At 37.3% G+C, this 12646-nt stretch overlaps 1 protein-coding gene and 1 pseudogene across 1 annotated transcript; both read left to right on the plus strand.

The window, feature by feature from the left end:
* Positions 1–907, plus strand: OR10R20P (olfactory receptor family 10 subfamily R member 20, pseudogene; annotated as a pseudogene).
* On the plus strand, positions 11705–12646 carry OR10R3 (olfactory receptor family 10 subfamily R member 3). Its single transcript, XM_001489855.3, has one exon. The coding sequence runs from the start codon at positions 11705–11707 to the stop codon at positions 12644–12646; it is 942 nt and encodes a 313-aa protein (XP_001489905.2).

The following is a 12646-nucleotide window of genomic DNA, read 5'->3' on the forward strand; positions in this document are numbered from 1 at the left end:
ATGGTTACTGAATTCTTGTTATTGGATTTTTTGAGCCTTGGTGAAATTCAGCTTGCCCTCTTTGTGGTTTTTCTCTTTCTGTATCTAGTCGTTCTCAGTGATAATGTCACGATTATTAGTGTAATCCATCAGGATCAAAGCCTCCATATTCCAATGTACTTCTTCCTCAACATCAGAGACATTCTACACCTTTGCCATCCTACCCAGGATGCTCATCAATCTCCTCTCTGTGGCCAGGACAATCTCCTTCATCTGTTGTGCCATTCAAATGTTCTTCTTCCTTGGCTTTGCCATGAACAACTGCCTGCTATTGGGAGTGATGAATTATGATCGCTATTCTGCCATCTGTCATCCTCTGCATTACCCCATCCTTATGAGTTGACAGCAGTGTGGAAAATTGGCAGACACCTGTGGGATTGGCGGCTTCTCAGCCTCACTTATATTAGTGAATTTAGCTTCCCATTCTGTGGTGTCGACAAATTCAGTCATTACTTCTGTGACATCTCCCCAATCATTCTTCTGGTTTGCAACAATACAGATGTTTATGAATTTGTCTTATTCATCTGTGGGGTTCTTGCAATTGTCATCCCATTTTTGTTTATCTATGTTTCTTATGTCTGCATTTAGGATGATCCTAAAGATTCTCTCTGGTGAAGGCAAACGGACAGCTTTTTCCACCTGTGCCTCTCACCTCACCATTGTTATTGTTCATGATGGCTGTGCTTCCTACATCTACCTGAGGCCAAAGGCAAGCTATGTGTCCATCAAGGACAGGCTGGTAACAGTGATGTATACCATTGTCACTCCATTATTATGCTCCATGGTATACAGTTTCAGAAACAAAGATGTCCACATTGCTTTCAGAAAATTTTGGGGGAAAAATGGATCTGTAAAATTAAATAATTGAAATATGGTTGTATTTTGGAGACTGTAACAAATAATAACCCTTTTTCACATGCATATTTTATCTATAACCAATTCATTGAAATAATATTTCTCACAACTAGAAGGACCAGCAAGTAAGATATGCAACTGTGTACAGAGGGGGTTTGGGGAGAAAAAACAGGAAAAAAAAAAAGATTGGCAACAGTTGTTAGCCCAGGTGCCAATCCTTAAAAAAAAGAGAAGTATTAGCAACAGTTGTTAGCCCAGGTGCCAATCTTTAAAAAATTAATAATAATAATAATAATAATATTTCTCTATAAGATGTGTGCCATAAAATATATTTTTCTCCTCACAATCCTTTAAATCCAATCTGTAGGGTATTATTTTTCAGCTTCTGAGATGCATGGAATTTCAGGGTGTTCCCAAATCTAAATGGCCAGTTCACTGTAATAATCAAAAGTCCAAATCTCCTTTAATGCTAAAATTTTCCCCTTTCTCTGGTGTTAGTATTCTTAAATTCATGAATTCTACACTGGGGACAATGGAGGTTCACTTATTTATTAGCTCTGTCAGCCACCACTTTTCTCACTACTAACTTTCATGACTGATCCTCGAAGATTACATTGGGGAGAGAGAAGGAGCAGGTGGAGGAATGTTCTTACTTGACTTTTATTGTCTTGCTCTGGCACTGGTGCTCTCAGGGCTTTGCAGATGTTGGACACTGAGTCCTTCTCATGTGCTGAGCTTTCATGGGTTTCTGGAAGCATTTCCTACTTGGAGCTTTTACTACCTTTCTTGTGACAGGGTTGAAGCTGCCTCTGGCTGACAGCTTGTCAACTTGCCTCTTAATTCTGAGAGTTCACCAATCTTCTGAGTCACATCTTTTTTAGGGGTTCTTAGGTAAATCCATTTTCAGTGATTCCAGATTGAGTTTTTCTCTCAACTAGCCCATAGCTGATCCAAAGGAAAATTTTGTGCATCCTTACTCTTCCCACAGTCAAACTAAGTGCAGACATCTCTCTCTCTGTTGTTTGTACTTCACATCAATAGCAACAGACTGCTTCATTCAGGTTTCTCACATAGAATCAAATAGTAATCCACTCTGTATCTTCAACTCCAGGGGATACATATCGAAGTCTTGAAGTAGTTCTCCTTTTGAAGGGAGATAAAATACCAAGAACTCCAATAGCTTCCTCCAAAGGACGCATTTCCATCCCTTCTTCTCTGAACTTTTTAATTTTTTTGAAAGCAGTTGACACATTTTCCTCTCTCTGATTTCGTGCCTCAATTGAAAGTAAGATAGAAAAAATCCCTGTTGTACATTATGTGCCACTGCTGCCTGTTCTTTTCCTCTAAAATAAGGTATTCTGATGGGGTTTACTGGTAAATATTGAGTTCAAAAAGTTACTTTTTGTAAAAAGAATTAAATAGTTGGCCTTACCAGTGGTATAGCCACAGTTAAACACATTAATCATGCTAATCCACATCTCGCAACAGACATTTCTTTGACAATCTGTTGAAAGCAATATCCAAACATGAAATTATCCTCATGCTCATTGGAGAAGGAAAGTTGCTTTCAATTTAAGGAGTTTCAGAGTATTTAAAACCCATTAATAGACCCAGTTCATGAAGTTCCTTGCTCATGGCCATTCTCATCTAAATCATTTCACTCTATTTTTACCATTTCATCCTTTCTTTTCAACTTTTGACATTTTGTTATTATCCTCCTTTTTGCCAGTTTGAGAAATTTCTTTTATCTAACTTCATAGATTTTAGGTGGTTTGTAATTTGGTTATAATGGTAGGAGAAATTAATGGGAATTCTTGCAGCTACCTACTAGATTTCCTTAATAGATATAACTTCCCCTTCAATGCTGAATTTCAGAAAAACTCACCATGGAGTAAACAGAGATGATATTCTGCCTAAAATGCTCCTACAATTAAATAGAGTAGCGCTGATTTATGATGTCACATTCATTTTAAACAATTAGGAGAAGCTACTGTGCAGTCTAGAATTTACGGTTTCTGAATATAGAGTATGGTAGACATTAGAAAAATTAAATCTGCACTGTAGGAAGCAGCAGTAAATAAGCAGGAAGCTCCAGAAACACACTTTGTACTTAATGCGTTGATCAACTTTAATAAAAAGTGACTGAGTTTTGTGTCTAACAAAGTACATAGAATGGTTTCTACAACAACCTGACACTAATGTGATTTTTTAACTTTTATTTATCTTATTTTATGGCCCTAACTTCTGATCATCTTCTTCATGTGTGTGCCTCATGAATGACTTTTTTAATTAGCAGAAACATAAAATAGTTGAAATTATCTTTAACAAAAATATGCATAATACAATATATGAGACTATGAATTAGAACAACAATACTTCTACAGAAGAATAATTTTTAGTGATTAAAATATAGCCATCTTGGCTGTTCTTACATATGACTTACATTCTTAATTACAGTTATAGTTACATAAAAGTGTTGTAAAAGATAAACCTGAATTCAGACACATTGGACATTAGATTCTTCCATTTAGTACTTCTAAGGTGGGTTCCTCATGGAGATGGGGTCTGTGCTGGCCTAGAAACCAAATAACATCTCAATCAAAAGGGCCATCACCTCCTCTGGTCCAATATATAACCTTTTCATCATCAAAATATTCCTCCATTTTCACCTATTTCATAAAGGATTTCCTAATTGGCATTCGTCAAAACACCATAACAGTTTAGGCTAAACTTTTGCCTTTTACAGAGTTCTGACTTTTTCAGGTATTTATGTCCATACTTTATCTACTCTGCCAGACTATAAGCAATCTGACAGGAAATATTTTGTCATGCCCAAGTATTGGCCCCTCCCATTATTATCTAGATCCCTGATAAAGTATGAAGCATGCATTAGATGACTCATAAATGTCTCAACTTCATTTGAATAAATGACTGTTCTACATAGCTAAATAGAACACCTGAAAGCACACGTGAAAGGATAGCAATATTCATGTCCCCCAAAATTTAATGATTTAAAACAATAATTATTTATTCTGCTCATTAATTTCCAGTTTGCGGAGGGCTTATGATGAGTTGTCCCTGCTCCCTACAATGTCAGCTGGGCAGCTTGACTAAGGTAGAAGGACCCACTTCCAAGATGGCTCACTCATATGGCTGACAGGATGGTGTTGGCTGATGGTCAGGAACTGAGCTATGACTACAAACTGGGAGCCTCAATTCTTCTCCATGTGGCCCTCTCCATGGAGTTCCTTGAAGTTTCTCATAGCATGGTAATTGGGTCCAAAGGGTAAATGTTCTAAGATCCAGGAAGTGGAGACTGTTAGGCTTTTAAGGTATAGCATCATTATAGTGTGTTTTATTGGTCAAAGCAGTCATAATGGGACCACCAAAATTCAAGGGAGAGGGAAATAAAGCACATATATCTCATTGGGAAGATGCTCAAAGTACTGGTGGTTATCTTTAGTTTTGTATAATCTTTCCTCTGATCATAAATTGTTTACATTCTTATCACTTGCAATGCATATTTTAATCCTCCCCAAGGAACCCACAAAATCTCATCCAATTGCAACATCTGGCTGGCTCTGGCTCAAGGTCCAGGATCTTGTGATCTAAATCAAGTCTATGTACATATGGTGTAGTTTATTTCAATTTGAAGTTCTGTGAACTAAAGATGCAGATTATCTGCTCCTGATATATCCAAAATACAATGGTGAGATAAACAAAGGAGAACTACATTAGATACTCCCTTTTGAAAAAGGGGGAAATGAGGCACATAGCAGTCACTGGTGCATAAAAATTCTGAAATCCAGCTTGGCTCATGTTGCCAGTCCTTTCATCAGAATGCAATCCTATTTCCCGGGAATGATTCTCCATTGCTTTTTGCTCTAACCGAGTCGTCTTTTTCCCACTATCTGATAATTCTTCCTTATCTATAAGACATAGCCTGTATTTCTAGATGAATAGTTTTCTCGATCTGATTCCTGGATGTAAGAATATTGGAGGACTTAAACTTTTTTCATTTTTTTCTCTGTCCCCTTTAGGACATGTTGATATAATTTCTTTAAAAAACTTTGTGAGTTTCTAGAGTATCAATTTATAAAATTAACTCTATTAGGCAAAAGTCACACCAATATTTATTTCTTTATTATAGGCTATCTGTGAGGCTGCTGTATGACAATTCTCTTAAGACTCTTAAGAAGAGCTGTTGTTTAACTTAGAGGATTTATTCCATTAGGATACTTAGAAACCTTACTTGGTATAGACTAAAATATTTCTGAGTTCTAACCAAAATTGAAGCAATGGTTCCCTGATAGTATCCTAGATTTAATCTTCTTGCTGAAGCCCTTCCTTACTTTGAGAATCTTGTTGGGGAAGATTGGGGAAGAGACGAGAAACAATTTTATTTTCAAATCCAAAAACTTCTGGATTTTTTATATTTCTTCTAAATTCTTATCAAAAACGTTAACATCACCTTCTTTTGTTCCTATCTTTCTTCTCATATTTTATCATTGATTTGCACATTCTATAATCTTGCTAGAAATTTCACTGGAAAGTCCCATGATTTCACAAACTGCTTTTTCTGTTTTCCAGCCCATAATATGCCAAATTTCCCAAAAGCACCATAAGTATCCTCTTTTTACCAAACTATGATAAGATTTTTCTCTCTGTCCTTCAAATGCTTACCAAGTCTTTCCTCCTGACTCTTCCATCTTTCAAAAATAGAATGCTTAAGCTTTTACAAATTCTTCTACCACCAATTCCAGAATCAATGACACTTGTTTTAAGTTTTAATTACAATAGCACTGTAACTTAAGATACCAAATTCTGTTGTAGTTATTTATTATTGCATAGAAAACTACCCATAACCTTAGTTGGTAAAATAGCAATTACTTATTTTGCACTCAAATCTATAATTTTGTCAGGGATCCATGGGGACAGCTGGCATCAGCACTTTGTGAGGTCAGCTTGGGTGGCTCAAGTAGGGTTGAGGGATCCATTTCCAAGATTGCCCACTTAAGTACCTGGTTAGTTCATGTTAACTTTTGGCTGTGTGTTTATCTGCAGCTGTTTGCTAGGAGCCTTGGTTTCTCACTAAATGGATTCTCTAAGGATTGCATTGGCTTTCTCAACACTTGGGGCTAGGGTATAAAAATGGATGATCAGGGGCTGGCCGTGTGGCGTAGTGGCTGGGTTTGTGCACTGGCTTTGGTGCCCCAGGGTTTGCAGATTTTGATCCTAGGTGCAGACTTTCACACCACTTGTTGAGCCATACTGTGACAGGTGTCCCACCTGTAGAGTGGAGGAAGACGGACACAGATTGTGGTTTAAGGCTAATCTTCCTCAGCAGGAAGGAGAGGATCAGCAGCAGATGTTAGCTCAGGGCTAATCTTCCTCATACACACCAAAAAAGAGGATTTTTAAAGAGGCAGGAAGTAAAAAATTATAGACTTTAGATTCCAGGGTTTATAAACTGATACAGTATCACTTTTGCTACAATTTGTCAGTCAAAGTAGTCACTCAGCCTACCTAGATTCAAGGGAAAGAAGCATATACATCACCTTTCTAAGTGAGAAGTGTAAATAATGTGTGGCTATATTTAATCTTCTGCACATCTAGAGGAAGATAATGCCTGTGGATGAATCTTCTTAGCAAAGTATTTGCTAAAGGTCTAGCCATGGTCTTAATCTCTGACACAACTGAAGGAGAGAGAAATCACCAAGTCCTGTTCATCAAGTTTTTACTTAATAACTTAGCTTTTATCCTACTATCCCATCCTTGTAACATCTCTGACATAACTCATACAAGAGCAGTCCATATGAGCCCACCATAGAGACATCCATAGGTATCTAGCATTTGCCCCATTTCCAGTCCAAGTGTCAAACTCACTGATGGAGGAAATGAATATGCAACCTGAAATTAGGAGGAAGTTCGACTAAAGGAGATGTCTTGGCCAAAATATATACCAGGTCACTATCACATTTTTCTTCATAAATCAAATTTTCTTTATTTTTTATTGAGTAAGTGTTTATCATGCTTACATTATATTCCAGGAACTCATATGTTTCCCTGTATCTGAAGATTTATTTTGCCTCTTCCATTCTGATATTATGCCCTCTATTCTTTCTATCTGTCTTCTCATTTCCTGGCTTTACAAGTGAAAATGTGAAATGGATCTTTTTCTCAAACCTGAGAATAAAAATTTTGAGTCATTACGTAGGTAAACTCAAAGGAGGTAGTTCCATTAATGTCTGTTTTAACAAATGGAGCCCAGAAAACTTCCATCTCTTTGAGTACCTAGAGAATTTCTAAGAGGAAACCAGCTAATCCCCATGGGGTATTAGACAGGGCCTTCTCTTTGGCCAACTAATTCTCATAGCACCTTACCAAGATTCTACCTGCTAATTAGGGAAATTATGGACGAGTATTGGACACAATGTTGTAATTAGCTCCCTATGGAGATAGAGATCTCAATTACCAACCAAGGCATTGAGGCCTTGGCTAATGTAAAAACGAAAGACTATTAGTGATACTCATTGAGGCAATGACTAACCTGCCCATGGAGAAAGGCACAGGTGATATTTTTCTATGGAGTAATAATTTTCTTATACTGGTCCAGAGATTTTGTGGAAAATAGAAGAACCCTGGGGCATTATGACAAGGGAGACAATTTTGGCGAATTTCACTTAGAAACCTTCATAGAAGTTTCTAGGAATTGTCTGAGAGCAAAGACACCTACACTTCACTAAAACTTCAATTTGAAGGAATGCAATTTTTAACTTTAGAACTTTGATTTCCTTATTGTTAAGAGCAGTGACAATCAATTATTTGTATTTCAAATTTGAAAATTGTTGGGTTTTCCCATGATCCAGTGATCTCTTTACCCCTAGTTTTTCACAGTAGAAAATGAGAAATGTGATCCAATGACAGAAAGGACAGCTGCATAGTGAAAAATGTAAGACAAAGATGGAAACCAAGGCCAAAAAGAAAGCAAGGCCACAGGATAAACATTTTCTTTTTTATCGTAGGGAAGATACAGTATTTCATAGGGAGGGTACAGGATACAGTCTTTGAAAGAAAAAAATCAAAATTTATAGAGATCATGGAATGTACAGGAAACATGGAAAGTGTTTCTTCTCAGAAGGCACAGACTGGTGCAAAGGGGACCAAGATGCTATAAAATGAACTAATTTGAATCATTATTAACTCATTAATGGACCATTTCACTTATTATTTCATCAAATGCTTATATCTCAGTTATTGAAGTATTGGGCTAAGTTTTTATGATACAGAGGGAATGAGGTATGGTCTTTATCATTTAGGCTCTCAAGTATATTGGAGAGACAAAAAGGAAAAGTAATTTTGATATAACATAGACTATTTTGATAAAGACACGTGAAATAAGATTTGAATGTACTAAGCTTTAAATATACTAGGAACAGAAAACTCTCCCTAGAGAGATTAAAGAAAGTTTAATTGGTGACTTTAAAAAATGTAAAGAATGAGTGGACCACTAAAGAAAGTGAGATATTGGAGGCTGATATCTCTCTCCCTCCCTTTCTTTCTCTCTCAAGCATAGAATCTTGAAACACAAAGTCGTATATAGGAAACTGTAAGGATGCCAGTGCAATTCCTGTATGATGAAGATTTGGAGGATGAGTTGTAAGCATAGATGGGGGTGAAAATTAGCTGTCTTATTGACCAGCTTAAGGAAATTGGCTTTACCCTGTAGGAGATGAAGAGTTATTGAGTAGGATAATTAAAAATCAATTCAGTCTTTTCATTTGTTCAGAATACAATTTAATTTCCCAATTTTTCCTTTTCTGTTTTTCCTTTTTTTCACTTTTCCAAAGCTTTTCTTATTTCCAAGCTCAGGACACCATCTCCCATTTACCAAATATTTTATGCAGGATCCTAGACTGGGTTAAGTGAGATCAAAGTTTTCCATAGCGAATTTTATTTTAAAACTTCAGTTCCCACATATATTCCAAGGATGAACTTGAAAAGTAGATGGCACATTGTGGGGTGGCTCAGGTGAGGTAGTCATGGAGTAGTCATTGACTATGTGGCTTTTCTTTCCTTTCAGCAACTTCAATTTCCCTTGGACAACTAGTTGCTATTTTTTCTGGAAATGATCCTATAAAAGAGCAAATAAAGAAAGAAAGGAGACCAGGAAATTGGAAATATCAAGATGGTATCTCAGGAAGGATGCTAGTGGGGCCTTTGTTCCAGTCAAATGACTGGTGTGTATCTCTTTATAAAGTTTAGAGATAAGGCAACCAAAGATATCAAAATAGGAGTTCAAGCTCTTGATTGTAGTCCCATTAAAAAATTTGCTAAACCTTTGTCTGAGCAAAAGAGCAAACAATAATAGAAATTTTCTTATTTGCAAAGACCTTCAACCAACAGTGAAGTGTTTTTAAAATAAGTTTGGTTTAGCTAAAGAAATATTGGAAGCCACTTGATAATCAAAAATGAAAATGAGACAGCAGAAATTTGTAATGAATCTTATGTCTCTGCATTTGGAAACTGATGTCAGAGAGATTTTTCATTGCAAAATATTGAAGCAGAAGGTTAATACTGAATGCTAGACTAATATTAAGGGCACAAGTTTGGGAAATCCCAGGAATCAAATGCCATCTACCTGGGAGTTTTGAAATAATTTAGAAGAGAAACTGAGATCATTGTTAATTTAATTTCTCAACAAGATTTCAATCACTTGGTATATATTACATACAACTGAGTGTATTGAGATGCAGTTTCTGGTCTCTAGTGAGTTACAATTTTTGGAGTCAGGCAAATTTATAATGCTAGCAATAAAGGAAGTAAGAATTCTAGTGATTGCTCAGGAAACCCAGAGAAATTGATAATGCACAATTAAGAAGTTGTGGAAAGGATTCAATGAGTATATTTTTTCAAAACTGAGAATTCAAAGAAGTTTACATAATTAGAATAAGAAGAAAAGCAACAACAAATATAAAGCATGGACTAGAGGTAGCATGAAAAATGACATCATTGTTCAAAATTTCTCAATGCTAAAGTGCATGTGAAAGAATATATAATGGCAGTTATGGGTGGAAAAGTACAGTTGTGAATATGTTGGAGGAGGTCATCAAGAGGATGTGACTGCCAGTGACCTGAGAGCTGGACCTGGGCAATTGAAGGCTCCCCATCTCCTCCCCTGTGCTTGAAATGTAAGTTCTGTCCATGGTTCCCACAGTGGCAGTTGTACCAAGTACACAGCCTTGAGAGAGTAAGATGTTGTTGAGACCACCTGGACAACATATGTAACTGAATCCTGTTAAGGTCTTTACATAAACTTTTAAGATTTCGGTGGGCAGGTGTGGTGATCTACTCATCTTGTGGCCACCCAAGACAAACCTGATATCTGACTTCCTTTGCTTATTAAAACTGCTGTCTACTAATCTGGAGCGATGTGTCTCTTTCTTTGATCTCTCCTGGCCCTCTGTGTACCAGGTCAGTTTACAAATCAACAGAAAAGTACGAAAGAACTAGAATATAGTTATTTTAATTTTACACATAATTAATTAGTTATTCAGTGTTGTTAATAGTTTTGCTTCTATATTTGTCTTATAGAAAGCAACCTCTGCTGCTATTGTGAGGGATGGCTTAGAGTGCGAAGAGAGAGAATCCAAAGAGTCGGTTTATAGTGCTCTTGTAATAGTGCAGCCAAGAACTAATTTCTTGCAGAAAGGAAAGAATGAATCCTAGATGTATTGCAGATCAAAAATAGATTGGATGTGGAAGATGAAAAAAATCATGTATTTAAACATGTCATTGAAATTTACAGCTTGGAAGACTAAGAAGATTTTGAAACTTTTTATTGAAATACCAAATCCAGGTGAAGGAACAGATTTGGGCAGGAGGTGGGAGAGGATAAGAATGGTTGGATTAAAATATATATAATCTAGTACTAGTAATAATAAGTGTGTCAGAGGCCTTAGAAAAAGTATCTGGGCCCCCCTGCTTAGGAATTCAGGGAGAGATCCTGGGAACAACAGTCTCTGGGGTCTCCAAGTGTTTTATATTATTGGTATTTCACAGACATATAACCAAATGGGCAACCAGTGAATGCTGAAGTAAAACTGAATTATTCTAGCCATGCCTTTTCTGTAAGGGGAAATCAGGCCACATGTCCTTATAAGAGTTTGGAAAGGAATCATAAAACTAGTTCTAAGATGGTAGCAGTGGTTCTAAACCAAGTTCATGTTAATGAATGACTGCATGGAAATGGGGCACATGATTAGTAATGAAAGGGAACTGTGTTCTTTAAGGGTAAGTAACGCAAAGACAGATCAAGGGATGTTTCCCCAGATGAGGAATGTATTAAAACCAGGTGGGAGATGGATCTTCAGACTTTGGTGCTATTGCTTATAGAATATGCATATCAACAATATGGATAAAACTATGACTACTTAAAATCATAATTAAAATACATAAAGGTTTTTTGGAGGGTTAGGTTACCAAAAAATTAAGTGGAGACGACATAAGCCTCCAAGGAGAGGGCCTGAAGGATAGGCTTTATTTGAGCAAATATCTGTACACTTCATGTGAACACTTGTCTTCAAATTAGTTGCTAAATTCTTTGGCAGAAAAATAGCACTGTGAGTGCATGTTAGTTTAGGATAATTCTGGCTAATTTTCAGCGCTTTTTTTCTTTCCCATACCAGTTATTTATCATTCATATCAGACTGGTGCTAGCTACTTTATGAGGGTAAGTCTCCCTGACTTCTCAGCTCCAAAGGCTTCTGCACCTGATCATATTGGCTTTATTCCACGGGATCAGCTCTCCATGGCCAATTCCTCCTGTGTTACTGAGTTCTTACTGCTAGGTTTCTCCAGCTTTGGAGAATTTCAGCTTGTCCTCTTTGTGGTCTTTCTCTGCCTCTACTTGATCATCCTGAGTGGAAACATCACCATTATCTCAGTCATCCGCCTGGATCACAGCCTCCACACACCCATGTACTTCTTTCTATGTGTCCTCTCTACCTCTGAGATCTTCTACACAATTGTCATCCTGCCCAAGATGCTTATCAATCTGCTCTCTATACTCAGGACACTCTCCTTCATGAGTTGTGCCACTCAGATGTTTTTCTTCCTTGGTTTTGCTGTCACCAATTGCCTGCTCCTGGGAGTGATGGGTTATGATCGTTATGCTGCCATCTGCCAGCCTTTGTATTATCCCATCCTTATGAGCTGGAAGGTATGCGGACAACTGGTAGCAATTTGTATTGTTAGTGGCTTCCTAATTTCTCTGGTGGGAACAAGTTTAGTCTTTAGCCTCCCCTTCTGTGACTCTAACAAGATCAATCACTACTTTTGTGATATTTCACCGGTCATCCGTCTTGCCTGTGCTGAAACCTACATCAATGAACTGATCATCTTCATCTGTGGGGTCTTGGTACTCATTGTGCCCTTGATCTTTATCTGCATATCTTATGGCTTTATTCTCCGTACCATCTTGAAGATCCCATCAGCTGAAGGTAAGCGAAAAGCTTTCTCCACCTGTGCCTCTCATCTCATTGTGGTCATTGTCCATTATGGCTGTGCTTCCTTTGTCTACCTGCGACCCTCGGCCAGATATACATCAGGCAAAGACAGGCTGGTGACAGTGACCTATACCATCATCACCCCACTGTTGAACCCTATGGTATACAGCCTCAGGAACAAAGATGTACAGCTGGCCATTCGGAAAATGATTGGGAAGACTGGGTTTCCTCTTAAGAATTTATAA

This window comes from Equus caballus, chromosome 5, assembly GCF_041296265.1.
Source record: "Equus caballus isolate H_3958 breed thoroughbred chromosome 5, TB-T2T, whole genome shotgun sequence".
NCBI lineage: Eukaryota > Metazoa > Chordata > Mammalia > Perissodactyla > Equidae > Equus > Equus caballus.